Source organism: Salvia miltiorrhiza, chromosome 3 (assembly GCF_028751815.1).
Source record: "Salvia miltiorrhiza cultivar Shanhuang (shh) chromosome 3, IMPLAD_Smil_shh, whole genome shotgun sequence".
NCBI lineage: Eukaryota > Viridiplantae > Streptophyta > Magnoliopsida > Lamiales > Lamiaceae > Salvia > Salvia miltiorrhiza.
Window position 1 is genome coordinate 7,635,232 of NC_080389.1, and position 17,599 is coordinate 7,652,830.

At 33.8% G+C, this 17,599-nt stretch overlaps 1 protein-coding gene and 1 long non-coding RNA gene across 4 annotated transcripts; one reads left to right on the plus strand and one right to left on the minus strand.

Moving 5' to 3' along the window:
• Window positions 1-17,257, plus strand: LOC131017311 (uncharacterized). Of its 2 annotated transcripts, none has more exons than XM_057946022.1 (9): window positions 1-315; window positions 394-441; window positions 537-596; window positions 690-773; window positions 840-944; window positions 1,116-1,217; window positions 1,326-1,429; window positions 1,538-1,649; window positions 1,792-2,304. In XM_057946022.1, exons 1-9 carry the CDS (start codon window positions 67-69, stop codon window positions 1,909-1,911), a joined length of 984 nt encoding a protein of 327 aa, XP_057802005.1. In that variant the 5' UTR covers window positions 1-66; the 3' UTR covers window positions 1,912-2,304. The 2 variants fall into 2 exon arrangements, with proteins under 2 accessions (XP_057802005.1, XP_057802006.1); XM_057946023.1 differs by lacking the exon at window positions 1,792-2,304 and adding an exon at window positions 16,615-17,257 and having other exon boundaries at window positions 12-315.
• On the minus strand, window positions 7,818-10,269 carry LOC131017312 (uncharacterized). 2 transcript variants are annotated; one of them, XR_009099547.1, is made up of 4 exons: window positions 9,801-10,262; window positions 9,180-9,387; window positions 8,866-8,930; window positions 7,818-8,272 (listed from the first exon to the last, which is right to left on the minus strand). It is a non-coding gene; the product is annotated as an uncharacterized LOC131017312 (long non-coding RNA). The 2 variants fall into 2 exon arrangements; XR_009099546.1 differs by having other exon boundaries at window positions 9,180-10,269.
• Window positions 17,258-17,599: the final 342 nt, after the last annotated feature.

Here is a 17,599-nt window from a genome sequence, read left to right on the forward strand (position 1 = left end):
TCTCGTTCTAAAATATCGCCAACGTCTCAGACCAAAATTTCGCCCAAAATCGGAAGTAGCCAAAAGATGTACATATTAAACCGTCTCAATTCGGCCAATCACCTCGCCGCCGCCGCCGCCGTGCTCAGAACGAATATCAGTCACTTCTCTCCCGCAGCGACAGCCGGAATCAGTGATACCCGCAATTCTTATGCGAGGAATAGGGGAAAAAAGCTGACGGAGCTCTCGAGGAGTGTGGTGATGCTGACTTGCGACTCATCTGCAGACGGCGGCATCTGCAATGTTTACTTGATCGGATCCAATCACGCTTGTCCGGTAAATTACTGTTGTTTATTTGTTTAATATTTATGTCAATTTTTAATGAATTACAAGTTAATTATTCATCGTTTGCAGAAATCCTGGGAAGAAATTAGGGCAGCGGTGCGATTCTTGAAACCAGAGGTGTTTTTCTGTTCAAATTAGAAGCCACATTGGCTACTGAGTATTTTTTTTATGTGATCATCTCTCTAATTAATATAGCAATTATATGCTTTTAGGTTGTTTTCCTAGAATTGTGCTCTAGTCGTGATTATCTTCTTGGGCGTGAAGAAATCAAGGTTTGCTTCTATTTGTATTTGTTTTCAGTTTATGTAGAATTAATTGAATTTAGTGCTAATCATTAAATCTGAAAGGGTGACATTATTTTGCAGGTTCCGACTATGAGAGAAATGGTGGAAAAGTGGAAGAAAAATCAAAAACTTTCTTGGATTCTTTTCGATTGGTATACGACTAAGGTATGATTCTATTTATGCTAATTTACCACAGAATTAACTTAATGATACTCATCTGTCTTTTTCTAGCGTTGGAGTCGATTAGAAGTTGAAGATGATGGAGATTTTCAGGCAGCAAATGATGAAGCCAAGAAATATGGTGCCAAAGTTATACTTGGCGATCGACCCATTGATGTGAGCTGCATTTCTTCTTGTGGTTTACTACTATAAATCCCTTTCCATATCAATCAATCACAAATAATATTTAAAATTTTCTTTGTTATTGTTTTTGAATCTCTTTTTGTCGGATCTATTTAAAGTCTTCTACATGTGTTCTCAAGTTCCTACTTTTTTCGTTTCTGACAGATTACAAATCAGAGATATATTGCCAAGACGTCTATTTGCCAATTCGTCACCTTTGGAATTGAAGGAATTCCCGTTAATTTACCAAATGAAATCTGGGAGAAGGTAGTATTTATTTACCTTATATATATAAAACTTACAGATCATATATGTGGGGAGATCAGTTTTAATGATGTTACTTGAGCGTTAAAAGTTGGTATTTCCTTTATGTAGCTAATCAACGGAAAGTATGATGCTCACGCGGTCCAACGATATAATCAAGAGAAGGCCAAGATCGATCCTGCTTGGGCAGAAATATATGTCCATGAGCGTGACCTGTTTGTGTTCTGATCTGTCTCCAAATTTCATTCTAATTCTTAATACTGGGCATCATATCATTGTAAAATTGCATGTTTGATTGTTTATGTTCTATATTTGTTGTAAAGATATATGTCGGCCAAGATACTAGATGTTGCCCGCAAACATAAATTGGTGGTAGCTGTGGTGGGAAAGGCCCATATACCAGGAATCCAGAAGAACTGGAAACAACCTGTTGACGTAAAGATTTTATGCCATTCATTGACTACTTTGTCCTTCAAAATTCTCTACTTAATGTTCTAACTTGGTGTTTTTTGATGGTTTAATGTCATGATTCCAAATATCTCCGTCGGATGGAACTTTATGTTGTTGAATGTTTCAGGTGGAGCAACTTCTTACCATACCAATTGAAAAAAGGACAATATCATTAATGGGCATGATAATTAGTTCTATCGCAGGGGTTGCCATAGTTTACGGCATTTATCTCTCCAACAAGAATTAGCCCTCTGCATTCCATGAGATCACCTAACTGGGCCAGGATGAAATTAAAGCTGCTGCAACAACGACAACTTAATGTCGTCTTCAAGTTACTTCGGAAATCAGAGTTGGCAGATGGAACAAACAAGTCAGTGTTGACATATTCTATACTACACTTTAGTGTTAAGAGTAACGTTGAGGAATGGATACACATCGGATTACACTTAAAGAAATATGAATACATTGAAGTTCACTTGTCAATGGGATTCTGTGAGATATATGAAGTTTCTCCGTTGATTCATCCAACTTGAAACTTGGGATTCAGCTTTCTTGCTTAATTGATGATTCTTGGTAAGACTAAAGTGAAATTGTATGAGTTTGGCCTTTTTGGCAATGACTGTGGCATGATTATTCTGCACAATTAGACTATTTTAAACTTAGTAGAGAGGAGTTCTAACCCTTTGAATATCAAAAAAAGCAAAAATATATCTAATGTTATATTTTGTGTAACTAGACTTCCTTATGTTCATAATTAATTGGGGCAAATAAGTCCCTCTGTCTAAAAGTTGTGAACAATGGAACTTGCTTTCCATAATTTCGTGAGCATTAGGGACCTATAATTTAGAATGTAAATGTTAGGGATGCGTGTTTTTGTGAAAACTAGAATGTCCATTCGTGCGATGCACGACAAATATCGAAATTAAATAACATGTTTAAATAAAAAAAATATTGAATAAAATTAAAATATAAATAAATAAAAAATATATTTTAATAATAAAATAAAATAATTCACATCAATTACTCAATAAAATCTTGAATTTGAAACGTATATTTTCAACTTTGTATAAAGTATAATGATAATTATAATTATTAAATAAATTTAAATTATTTGATAATGAAAATTGACATTACACATAATAATAATAATAATAGTAATAATAATAATAATAATAATAATAATAATAATTATTATTATTATTATTATTATAGAGTATTAACCGTCATAATAAATAAATCAATATTTTCATACACAAATATAAATAAAAAGTTGTAAAATGTCAATGAAGAGAGAAAAAATAAAATATTTTTAATTTCAATTTTTCATGATTTATTCATTTTTGATGATTTTTTATACCACATTAAAGATTTTTTTTCAAGAACTTAAATTTAAGATGTAGTATATTAAGTATTTTTTTTCATGAATTAAATTTGATGATGTTTAGAAAAAAATTAAAGAAAAAAAAAGAGAAAAATAGTGAGAAAAAAAATTAGTAAAAGAAGAGAGAGAAAATGGAGGGAAAGTTGAAGGGAAAAAACTCCTCTTTTATATATTATATAGATGAGAATAACGTATAAGTCAATATAAATCTACAAATAAATTACTTATAATGCAAAAATAACGTATTAACTCAATATAGTGAGTAATATTTCTTTCTCACGACAATTATTATTTTTACTCATGAGAACTTATACTTTTTGGGTTTTATGGTCAAGTAATTTTATTGTAAAAAAAAAAGTAACCAATGATATAAAGAAATGCAATATTTTTAAAAAGCGGACATAAATGAAAAAATAAAAGTAAAAAAATTCTTTCTCACGAAAAATTGTTATTTTTACTCATGAGAACTAGTACTTCTAGGTTTTATGGTCAAGTAATTTTGTTGTAAAAAAAAGTAACAAATGATATAAAGGAATGTAATACTTTTAAAGAAAGTAGAAAAAAATAATAAAAATAAAAATAAAAATGCTGAAAAGAAAAATATAAAGAAATGTAATATTTTTTAAAAAAGCAAAAATAAATGAAAAAACAAAAATAAAAAATGCTGAAAAGAAAAAATAGAATGCATTTAATGGATTTTAAACTAAGGGACGGAGCCAGGGGGTGCTGGGGGGGGGGGGGGCTCGCCTCAAGCGAAATATATATAGATATATGTCTTAACTTTGTTATACAAAAGTTGATTTGCTTGTTATATTCAACCGTATATACTTAACTTAAGGATAATCGTGTTATTCAAAACTATATAATCTATGAAAATTTTGTTTGTTATTATTACTACTAGTTGTGCCACCGCGCGCGATGCGCGGAGTTACATATTTATATGTACATATATACACACAATAAATTATTTTATATGTAAATTTAAATATAACTCTTTTTTATATATAATTTGATGTTTCTTATTTATATTTATACTTTGATGGTGGGTTAATGATAGGTTGATTTGATTTTCAAAATATTTAATTAATAAAAGTTACATTAATCACAACTTTGGACTCTAAGGCAGATGCAGAAATCACACCTTTGTTATGAACCTCTGTTTTCTCTTTTTAACTTTCAACTATATACAATGAGTTTTAACTTTTAACTATATACAATGAAACTAGTGTATAACCCGTCGAAATTCGACGGGACTTTAAATTATTTATATTATTTTTATATAATATAATTATTTTTAATTAATTTAATTTGATGTAATAAAGTTTACAATATATTAAATGTTAATAGGCAAAAATGTCTTATTCTTTATGTTGTACTCCCTCCGTCCCACTGTATGTGAGACATTTTTTTTTGACACGAAAATTAAGAAAAATATATTTTTTTTTGCAGGTGAAAAAGTGAAAATGTGTTTAAAGGGTAAAATCTTTATCAAAAAAAGGAAAGAGTCTCACTTACAATGGGACGCCTTAAATAGAAAGAGTCTCAGATACAGTGGGACGGAGGGAGTATATGAAAAATACCATACTTTATAAATTTAAGTATTTTATGCCCTAATTATGTGAAGTACCTATTTTACCATTTGATGTTGATGTGTTTGCTTGGTTTTTTGTGAAGTCTTACACATTTGACTGATTTGACAGCTATCAGTTATAAAAATCAACGATTTGACAACTATCAATCAAGATTACATATAACCGGTCGATGGCTAGATAATGGACACATGATCTAGCCACCGACCGGTCATATGTATTCTTGACTGATTTCTGTCAAATCGTTGACTTTTATGACAGATAGATGTCAAATCGATCAATAAATCGGTCAAATGTGTAAGAGATTCACAAAAAACTAAGCAAACCCGTCAAATCAAATGGTATTTAAAGAATAGAGCATAAAATGCTTATGTTTATACAAGATGGCATTTTTCAGATATAACTTAAGAAATATGGCATTTTAAATTTTCACTCATATATTAATCTCACTATATTCGTCAATTAAATGTTAATTGTTTTGCTAAAATAATAAAAATACCCTTTTATATAAATTTTGTACAATTTTTCTATGTTAACGGATAAAAGTTAATTTAAGATCTCATATGTCATATAAGCATCATCTCATTTCAACTCTATAAGACCAGAGGATCATCAAGAACTCGAAAGACAATATTTGACTTTTGAACGCCTAATTTTTTAGCATTATCTCGTCTGGACCCTTAAATACATCTGACTTTTATGCGTCAATCGTTTGAACATCACTATCTGATGCTTTAAATATCATAATTCACTTATAAACATTATTTTCATTAGGAGCTTGAAAGACCAGGACTGACTTGTGAGATTATACAATCTGAAGCTTATAAGATCATAACTGACTTCTAAACATCATCTTGTATGGAACTTGAAAAAAAATAACAAGCTTATGTGCATCATCTCATTTGAAACTTAAAATACCATAACTGAGTTTCAAGCATCATTTCGTTTGGAGTTTGAAAGAATAAAATTGGTTAATAAACATCATCTTGTTTGAAATTTGTAAGACCATAACTAAGTTATGAGAATCATCTCGTCTAAGGCTTAAAAAAATTGATATGAGATTCAAATTATATCATATCAATTTATATGAGAATACATAACTATTCTCTATCCTATGTGGCACTCTCACAATTTAGTATTTGCTTCACCATCAATTCTACACTATATGACATTTTTACATTTGTTTTCATCTATCCCACATTGAATTTAAACAAAACTTCATCAATTCATAACCTACATAAAAGGCTCAATCTCCATGAATATACTAACTCATCCATCTTTCCAACATTGATATTCTATTGAATTTAATCATGAAAAAATCTAGATTAAGAAAAACTTGTAATATGTATTTCAAATAAATAGTTTTCCAAATTTTTTTATAGTCGCAATAGTTTTTCACTGGTAAATTTATATTAAACTTCATAATTCAAAGTCTAAAAAAAAATTGTAATTAGATTTCAATATTTGCAAACCTAAATAAAAGTATAGATGTTTTTGAAATAAATAGGTTCGTCAACTAAATGTTAATTTTTTGCTAAAATAATAAAAATACCATTTTATATAAATTTTGTACAATATTTCTATATTGACAGATAAAAGTTAATTTAAGATCTCATATGTCATACAAGCATCATCTCATCTCAACTCTGTAAGACCAGAGGATCATCAAGAACTCGAAAGAAGAACGTTAAAGTTTTGAGCATTATCTCGTCTGGACCCTGAAACACTATATTTGACTTTTATGCGTCAATCATTTGAATATCACTATTTGATTCTTTAAATATCATAACTTTCTTGTAAACATTATTTTCATTAGGAGCTTGAAAGACCATGAATGACTTGTGAGATTATACAATCTGAAGCTCATAAGATCATAACTAATTCTAAACATCATCTTGTATGGAGCTTGGAAAAACATAACAGGCTTATGTAAATCATCTCATTTGAAGCTTAAAATATCATAACTGAGTTTCAAGCATCATTTCGTTTGAAATTTGAAAGAATAAAACTGGCTAATAAACATCATCTTGTTTGAAATTTGAAAGACCATAACTAAGTTTTGAGAATCATCTCGTCTAAGGCTTAAAAAATTGATATGAGATTCAAATTATATCATATCAATTTATTTAGTATTTCATTGGTAAATTTTCATAAAAAATCAATGTGTAATTCAACTTTTATATATATAAAAAAAAATTGTGCAAAATATCTTATTTTATGACCAAATTAAAATGAAAAAAATATTTATTTAATCACAATTATTTATTTTTAAAAATAAAATAAAATAATTTTTTATTTAACCAAATAAATTTGATCAACTTAAATTGACAAAGCAATTCAAATTGAATTAATCTCAATCATTCCACCAATTAAATATGAGTATTTGATTTGAAGAGTAAGATCATCCTTTTATTTTAAATTTAGAAAATTATGGGTTAAGTTCGGATTTGTTTATCACATATACAAACAAAACAAAGACTGTTAACGATCGAATCGATACCTCAATGTTGTAATTTTTTATCTATAATTCATTACATTAAAAAAAATCGTATCTTATGGTATAACATAGATTCAAAACATACAAATTAGAAAAGAACTAATCATAAAATAATGTCCCCAAGAGGACACCAAACAGTGCGAACTCCTGTTTTGCGAACAGTGAGGTCTAGGGTTCAATCCCCACTGCTCTCCCTTTTCCTCAAGTCCAAAAAAAAAAAAACTAATCATAAAATAATACAAACTCTAGCATGTCATCCAATAAAATAGGAGACTTGGTATAAAAAATAAATAAATAATTATAATTATTTCACAAATAACTTGATATGTTATTTACTTATTTATATAGTAGCATATATAATTAGTAAAATTATATTATAAAGACTTGTGATTTTTTTTTTTTTTTTTCATTTTCTAGCAGTTAACCAAACCGAATAAAAATTGTGGTCGGTTTATTTGTGTGACAAATCGAACCGTGCTCACCTCTATTTCACATTTTGAAATTCGGATTCCATTGTGTTTAGGTAATGGGAAAACAATACCCAAAAAAGAGGCCCCCAATTCCAATCACTGTGTTAGGCTTTTTACATGGGATTTTCCTCTGAAAGGATCAAGAATACTTTTACAGAACCAAAAAATGCAATCAATGATTTGAGAATCTCTCAGAAACTCTTCCTAATGTTCAAATGAAAAAAAAATATAGATATATATATTTTGAATAATTTAAGGTTACAACGTCGGAGTTGGAAGCTCCATGAACAACACTGAGATTTGCAGGATCTGTCTATTGCATGTGGAGCTAAGGAACAGCAAGTTGGCCAATGGCCAGGAAATGGAAAATCAAAAATCTTATCAAACCCCTCCATAAACACAATGCAGATTAAAAGTAAGAATTACAAATCTTAATTTAGATTGTGATGTTAAGAAGGCTAGGTAATGTAACACTACGAAAGATTTTCATACAATCATCTTCTTCAATGATTCTATTTCGGACAGTTGATAAGAATCAAATGTCATGGGATCCTTTGGCTATCCACATTTTCAAACAATTCTTATAAAGCTAACAGGAGTTGAGTCACATTGATTCGTACCTCTTTTTCCTCCTCTAAAATTTCTTGTTCCGCCTCTTCGTAGCAGTCTTCCTACCATTTCCATCAGTCGTAATATGAGCATAAATTTACAAAATATATGTTGAGATGAAGCAGATGAAAATATGTTCTAGTAACAGAAATCATCTAACATTCTTTACCCTACAAGAAACTAACATAATCTCAGCAGGGAGTCAGGGACATAATGTGGCAAAAATCAAATGTTTTATCTTCATCAGCACACCAAAACAAATCCAATGAAAAATGTAGCCAAGTAACTCAATCTGATATATATGTGATTTAACCGTCAATGGTAAAAGAAATAAAAGACACTAACTCACACCTAGGCAAAGATGAGTGCCACATTAGAGAAATATTCATGTTTGGATCATGTGTATAAACAATAAAATCAAGGAAATAGACCGGCTTCTGTTCGAAATCGAGATGCTTCTCTACTTGGGAATTCACTAAGAGCATCATTCAAGTCTAGAGCAATTTCACGAACCAGATTGAACTATCAGATGTCTCAACCAGAAAAATGGAAACAATTGCCAATACACAGAATCATATGGAGAAGAATGTGTACATGAAGCATTTTCCTGTGTATACACAAATACAGATAGGATGGAGGCAGGCAGGTTATATACCTTTTGCTTGCCTTTATATATTATAAGCAGAGCTTATGACACCTTGTATTTTCTTTCCAGCTTGCCTATATGGACAATACATAATGTTTGAGGATTAAACATCATAAAAAGCGAAACTTCATACAATTGCAACTTCACACAATATAAGAATATCACCCCTCCGCCTAATTAAACAATGCAATATTCCATCTCCAAATTTAACATCATAAAACGCAAAACTGACATCAATAAATTCAGAAAGAAAGCAAGAACCCAAATGATAATTAAATTGATGAATGATTCTCAGAAATCAAAGTAAGATTTTTGTCACTGACCTGCGGTTCTGGAACAAAACTTGCTTGAGCTTAATGTTGCAAAGAATGGGGCATTCCCTGGTGAGCTGCAGTCAACAGCGGCGGCGACTGGAGGAGACGGAGCCGGCGGCGATGACATAGGATTCTAGATTTGGGAGTGGGAGAGATGCGATGGGAGAGCGAGAAATGCGCATTTATATGGTAGGGCGTCAAAGAAGAGCTGGCATGCCTATGGAAAATTAATTCAAAGATTTTACAGACTTTTATCCTTACTTAATTTCAAATATGTCGAAATCTTTATAGGGGAGCAAACAACTCAGCCTGAGCACTTTTATAACTTAATGAAGAAGACTGTCTAATGTTTGGGATCAACTTTAAACTAAGAGCAAGGACGTTTTAAAAATTATATCTGAAAATTAGGTGATTGCTTTGACCCTATGAGCTAAAATGTTCTGCTAATCAAACACATGAAATACTGGAAAACAGTCGCGCGGTGGGGTGGGGAGGAAAAGCAAGTATATAACCTAGTCTTTCCGCCGCCGATATCTTTGTATTCCAGAAAGAGAAAATGTTGCAGCAAATAGTCCGACAATTATGAGAAACAATAGAAACATATAAACGTCAAATTGTTCAATCACGTACCTTAAAAAAAAAAAGTCTGGAATCAGGCGGGGAGATGGAGCACCAAATCCTGCCAATTTAGATGTATCAGCGGCGGGAGACCCGGTATATAGAGATTAGCTAGCATATCAATATCAATTGTTGTGATAGGGATTTGTAGACGGCGGGAGATGGGATTTGAGAACGATTTGCAGATGGATGGAGAGATTCAAGAATGATCGGAAGATGAGATTTGAGAACGGTGATTGCAGACGGATAGAGAGGGATTTGAGAATATTTGCAGATCAATTGCTAATCTAAGCTTTGTAACGGTGATTGAGCATGAAATTTGCAGAGGGATGGAGAGAAATTGAAGAAGTATTTGCAGATCTATTGCGCCTCTAATTTGTAACGGATGATTGAATATCAAAATTGATTTTCTAGCAGAGCTTGAGAATTGAGATGTAAAATGAGTAATACAGAATTAGATAAATCGAAATAGAGACTTTTGAGAGCACCACGTAGGACAGAGAGTGGCTGTGGGCCTCAAAAATGTATTCCATTATATAATTGATAGATGGTACATAATCTTTCACAGGCCTGATTGTTATCTCATAATATATAACTCTTTAAATAGCTATATCATCTATTAATACCTCCAGTACTTCTGAATGTCTTGTGTATCATAAACCCATCTATCTTATGCAGCCAATATGCCATGTACCATCATTAATCATGAACAAAAATAGCAACTTCTCCACCACCTAAAGGAAGAAAACTACTAAAAAAATATAATTAAAACAATAAACCTTTGAGAATACATTACAATTGATCCTCAGAATAAACCTCTAAAATTTTTTGTTCCTGTAAAAAAAAAGGCACAAAACTGTGAGCTTTATTGTTCCACAGGATTGTATTTAGACATCTTGTTCCCTTCTAATTATACGACTCATGTTTCTAGCGGGCAGAAGCTTACCAACAAAAATGGATTTTTGTGCAATTAACTGTTTCCTGCCAATTGGTGCTTAATTTATCCAGCAGCTTGTAGTTAGGAAAGAACTTTGCAACTTAATGATATCAATCGTAGCCATGGAAAGTAGAGCACCATTGACCATACATCCAATTTCTCTATCAAACCCAATGTAATTTAAATCGGGCAATCTGATAAATGATAAACATTGCAATAAAATTAATTAATTAATCAATTGAGATTGAAGATTCAGTAGCTTCTTGCAACTCGATGTGTATCAAGAACAACTTGCCTCACGCGGCTCCTCTTGTGTTGGATACCGAAGAGTAAAAATTTCTTTATGACAGAATGAGCATTATCATTAAAATTGAGTTTGGCATCGATAGCAACCAACTGCTTATCAGAAGTCTCGGCAATTAGAATTATCTATTACACATCTACTAAGCTAAAGAGCATTAGTAGCAATCTTTAGAGCTTTGCGCGTGAGGCAAATGATTAGCAAGAAACTACCGAAAAAAGAATCATGTATCATATAGAAAGTGAGGGCAGTTCATTACCGATGATTGGCATTTCACTTATTGCCCTTCTATCAATGATCTTAGCCTCGTGTGACCTCTCAATGCCTTCAATGCCCTCCTTGCTTGAAATGAAACAACGAATCAACACAAAATTATCCGAAATCAGTAGCAAGTTCATATATATAACAAATCTCCAAAGAATGTAAGCAGCCAATGAAAACTTTATTTTTTCAGACATTGCGAAAAGCTGCTTGAAATTAAGAAAGAGAGAGAGAGACATGAGAGGGATGAAGTCGCGGCGATGGAAGCAGTGGTCACGGTGGCGAGTCTTGCCGGAAATTGAAGAGGGAGGACAATTTTTTTGGAAAGGTTATGTAATTTTTTTAGAGAGAGAGAGAGAGACAAGATTTGATTATAAGAGAAAAGGTATAAGTATATGAGAGACGGGAAGAGGAAGATGGAATAGGGAACTTTTGAAATTGCATGCCTTTCTTGAGAAGGGCAAAGGACGCATTGAGATTGTGAAACAATAAATGGCTGCAGTATGCAAGCAATGAATGCATAGAAAAAAAAAATATTCTTTTAGATATGTTTGCATGAATTCACCTGCACTTTTGGCGGGAAAATTTTGGGATGCAACTCTACTTTAGTATAATATATAGATTATGCTCGTATTTTAGTAAAAAAAATGTCTTAAATATACGGAATGCCCAAAAAAAAATTCTCGTGGGCTACCGCCCCCAAACCCCTGTACAAGTTCACCCCCCCCCCCAAACTTAATTCCTGGCTCCGTCCCTGATTACGATCATATACTCCCTCCGTTCGTCAAAAGTAGACTACTTTGGTTGGGCACGAGATTTAATAAAATTGGTGATGATTTTGATGTAGTGGAGAAAGAGTCCTACCACTTTATGGGATGTGTGGTTGAGATTGAATTTGGGGTGGGTTTTATTGTAAATAAAGAGTGTTTGTAAGGATAAAAGATTAAAGTAGGTAGTGGGACCATTTCCATAAAAGGAAAGTGGTATACTCTTTGCGGACGCCCAATATAGTAAAAATGGTCTACTTTTGGCGGACGGAGGGAGTATAAGGTGAGAGTATCACTTATACATTGCATCATAGTCTCATTTTATACACTAATCTCACAGGAAATCAACTCTTTAATAGTGAAGGACGTTTTGAATTATGATTTTTTAGGCCAAAGATGTTGGATTCGAGTATTTGTAACGCGACCTTTAAATTTTTTTATTTAATACCGTTAATTTATCAAAAAAAAGTTAGATATAAAGAGAAATTAAAACAAAAGAATGGGCCGACAACCACAAGCCCACATCTCATTCTAAAATATCGCCCAAAATTTCACCCAAAATCGGAAGTAGCAAAAGATGAACGGAACCTCTCCGCCGCCACCGTATATCCGAAACGGTTGCTCAGAACAAGTATCGGTCACTCCTCTCCCTCAACGACAGCCGGAATTAGTGATACCCGCAATAGTTATGCGAGAAAAAGGGGAAAAAAGCTGAAGGAGCTCTCGAGGAGTGTGGTGATGCTCACTTGTGACTCATCTGCAGACGGAGGCGTCTGCAATGTTTATTTGGTCGAATCCAATCACCATTGTCCGGTAATTTACTGTTGTTTATTTGTTTAATATTTATGTCAATTTTTACTAAATCACAATAGCTTAAGTTAATTGTTCTTCATTTTCAGAAATATTGGGAAGAAGTTAGGGCTACGGTGCAATTCTTGAAACCAGAGGTGTTTTTCTTTTCAAATTACAAGCCACATTGGCTATTACTCTTATTTTTATGTGATTTATTATTATTATTATTATTATTATTATTATTATTATTATTATTATTATTATTATCATTTTTTTTCAATGTCTAATTAATATAACAATTATATGGGTCATCGCAATGCAAGAAGAACTCAATGAATTCAATCGGAATTTAGTTTGGAAGCTTGTGGATCGACTAGACGATGCAAAGGTGATTGGTTTGAAATGGATTTTCAAAAACAACAAAGACGAAGAAGGAAATATTGTGAGAAACAAAGCAAAGCTTGTAGCAAAAGGTTACAGTCAAGAAGAAGGAATTGACTACGATGAGACGTTTGCCCCAGTTGCCAGATTGGAAGCAATCAGACTCTTCCTAGCCTTCGCAGCTCACAAAGGATTCAATGTACACCAAATGGATGTGAAGTGTGCATTTCTCAACGGAGTGCTCACCGATGAAGTCTACATGGAACAACCTCCAGGGTTTGAGGTTGCAGGACCAGAAAAGGTGTACAAGCTAAAGAAAGCGCTCTATGGCTTGAAACAAGCTCCAAGAGCATGGTATTATACTCTTTCTGAGTATCTTGTTGAACAAAGTTTCAAGAAAGGATCAGTGGACAGAACGTTGTTCACTCTCAAAGAAGGAGAAGATCTCCTACTTGTTCAGATTTATGTCGACGACATAATCTTCGGATCCAAATCCGAACGCATGTGCAAAAAGTTCGCTGATATCATGACCAACAAGTTTCAGATGTCCATGATGGGATAAATGAATTTCTTTTTTGGATTACAAGTCAAGCAGACCAGCGAAGGAATACTGATCAATCAGTCAAAGTACGCCAAAGAACTGATCGCCAAGTTCGGTATTCAGCACATGAAATCAGTAAAGATCCCAATGAATACAAACTGGAAAGTTGATCCAGGATCAGAAGGAAAATCTGTGTCTTCAACCAAATACAGATAAATCATTGGATCATTGCTGTATTTGACTGCGAGCAGACCAGATATCGCATATGCAGTCGGGGTTTGTGCGAGATATCAGTCAGATCCAAAGGAAGCTCATATGGATGCTGCAAAACGAATTTTACAATATCTCAAAGGCATACCCAACTTAGGATTGTGGTACCTAGCTGACGAAGACTCCAAGCTCACCGGATATTCAGACTCAGATTTTGCAGGATGCAAAATTGATCGCAAATCGACTTCGGGAACTTGTCAATTCCTAGGCAACAAGCTCATCTCATGTTTTCCAAAGAAGCAGACTTCAGTCGCCACCTCCACAATTGAAGCTGAATATGTTGCTGCAGGAAGCTGCTGTTCACAACTCCTATGGTTAGTCCAACAGTTGAAGGACTATGGGATCGAAGAAAAGGAAGTCCCAATCTATTGCGACAGCTCCAATGCTACTGCAATCTCACAGAATCCAGTTCATCACACCAGAGTCAAGCATATTGCCATTCGACATCACTTCATTCGTGATCACGTCGAAAAGAAGGATATCTCTGTTGAATGGATTCCGACCGCAGTTCAGAGAGCAGACTTACTGACCAAAGCTCTTCCAGAAGAAAGGTTCAACGATCTGTGTGGAATGATCGGCCTCATCAACCCAGAAGATTGATGCTGTGTTTAAAGATCTCCTCAAACAGTCATGCTGACTGGTGGTCAACCAACTGTTGATCTACGACCGCTGACGTGGAAAGCAATGAAGACAAGTCTTCATCTGAAGGAAACTCATCCTGATAAGTCAACCAGGATCAGTGGTATCGACTGACTACAATGATCAGTCGATCAGTAAGTATTTTCAACTTACTATTTAAAAATCAGTTATTTCAGTTATGAGTCTTTTATCTGTATTCAAAAGTTTTCTCTAGCTGATCAGTTTGTTTCAAAATCTTTAACTGATTGTTAGAAAATGAAATATCCGAGAAGGACAAGTACTTTTTAAAAGGGAAAATTCATATCTGATTTAGCTTGTCCTGTTCTTTTCTAAAAATCTTTCCAACCTTCTGCCTCTATAATCAAATTTCTTGTGAATCTCATTGACATGACATAATGCAATGATATTTCTCACCTTTTGAAGCTTCCGTCCTCTGCAGTGACGGCGGACGTGAACTTTTACTTCAAAAACATTTTAGGCACAGTTTTCGAAAAACTCTTTCATCTTCCTCTTGGTAAAATTTGTGTATTTATAACTTGATGCCTTCACTTATTTTCTGCGTCAACTAACAACTCACCACAACCTTCATTGTGAGAAAAAGTTTCAATCTTTCCAAAGTTGCAGAAAAATTTTATTCCGACAAAAGAATAATTCAATGACTGCAAAGTCATGGAGTAGGAGAATGACGCTCAGATACTTGGTCTTCACTGGACCCTTCCACTGGATCTCAATGACTCTCCGACGTCAAAGCTTGCTCTATTCTCACTTGTATCCAGCGACGCGAGTGTCTTCCATCCTCATGCCTGGCGCCAAGAAGCTTCAAAGCTTCCGGAGTATATCAATTTTATTTCAGATATCTTGTACTCCTCCCTGGCATGCAACAACAACGAGCTTTCTCTCGTTGTCGGCCAGCATCTTCAGCCGCACAAGGTCTATTCTTCAAAGACCTCGTGCTGGCAAATCGACAGTGTTAGTCATCTCGGCTATCACTGATTCGATTTTCCCCTCTCACACCCTTCTTCCTTTCTCTCCCTCTTTCTCCATCTCCGTCCCCTCTCTCTTCTTCTTAAGTCTCTCTTTCTCCATTCAAGGCAGCCTTCTCCCTCTCTAAGGCAGCCTTCTTCTTTCTTCCATCTTCTTCATCCTCTCGCCTTCCTTCACTTCTCCGTGTCCCTCCTCACCTCACCTCCCCACTGGCGTCTTCCTCTTCTGCATCTCTAGACTCATCATCTTCTTGAATCCTCTCATGAGCTTCTGAGACTAGGAGTCGGGTACCATCCGATCATAGCTTCCATCATCAACTCTCTTTTTGATGTTGCCAAAAAGGGGGAAAGTAGGAAGTTAGAGAAAAACCTTCTCAAAGGTTTTTCCTGCATCTTCTCGAAAGGCTGAAGATGGTAAAGCAAAAGGATCACCAGAAGTTGTAAGGAGGACGTTCCAGTAAAGACCTCAAGTCAACGGAAAACAAGTGTGAATGGAACAAGCTTAGGAACATGAAGACTGAAGATGAAGATCAAGAAGTTCAAGGCGCAGCCATGCAGACTGCTGGAGTCCGTGGGTTTTCCATGTGTTTTTGTTTTGTTTTTTACTCCCTTGTAAGTCTTGCTCTGTACCTCGACTGATGTCTCATCAGTCTTACTTTTAAATGAAAAGAACTTCTTTTGATCTCAACCTGAAGACAATGACTCTTTGTCCAGACTCTGATTAATGTATCAGGAATCTAGAAGAATTGGAAACAACCTGTTGACGTAATGATTTTATGCCATTCATTGACTACTTTGTTCTTCAAAATTATCTACCTGATTGTCACTTTCTACATAGAATAAATCACACTTTGTTTAACATATGCCATTGTTCTAACTCGGTGTGTTTGATGGTTTGACATCGTGATTCCAAATATATCCATCTGATGGAACTTTCTGTTGTTGAATGTTTAGGTGGAGCAACTTCTTAGCATACCAACTCAAAAAAAGACAGTATCAATGGGCAAGATACTTCCTATCGCAGGGGTTGCCATGATTTATGGCAATTATCTCTCGATAAATCTGAGTTGAGTTGAGACGAGCTGCATATTAGGGTGATTGACATTGCGTGATTGCAGTTTCATCAATTTGATTTGATTATAATATTTTGTATCTGGATCATCGATTCTTCTCCCACGATTTGCGTTGTGATTCATTCTTTGTGGTCTTACTAAGATTTGAGGTGGTGGAGCAGTCCTAGTGTTTGGAGGGCTGCAAATGATGGGGCATCGGAGAATGCCTCGATGTATTTTCCGATCACTGATACAACAAGAAGCATTCACCGATCACCCCTAAACCCAGCTTCAATTTCCAGCAAACTTAGGATGGCAGCTGGTTGTCGCCACCATTCATTGAAGGCAGCAACTTGGTTTACAAGTTGGGATATTTTTTATAAAACGTCATTGTTCAACTCTAGGCGAAATAGAGAGTTTCGAAGTGTAAGTTCATATGATTTTTACAACATCCATAGAAGATCAGGGCTTTTTTCTATTTTTGCTTTAATCCAAAGGTCTGTTGTTTTTATGACTTTCAGAAAGGTTAGAGCATTTTTATAACTTTCATGAAAGTTCAAAATTTGTTTTTGCATCTTTAAAATTTATGTCATTTTACAGATCACTTCAAAATTCCGACTATAAACTATAGTTATTCCTTAATAAAATATATAGAAAATTAGATTTTAAAATGTAACTATGAACCCTATCAGTTTGAATATAATGAGCCATACTTTATAATTGTAAAATCAAAGTAAAAGATTAAAAAAAAAAATGAATGGGTAAACTTTTAGGCTTTAACTAGAGTAACATCAAAGAACATTATTCTCTCTGCTGTTGGGCAAAACATATTAAATATTTTTATATAAATTATTTCTTTGATTAATTTATTTTGGTCAATTAATTTG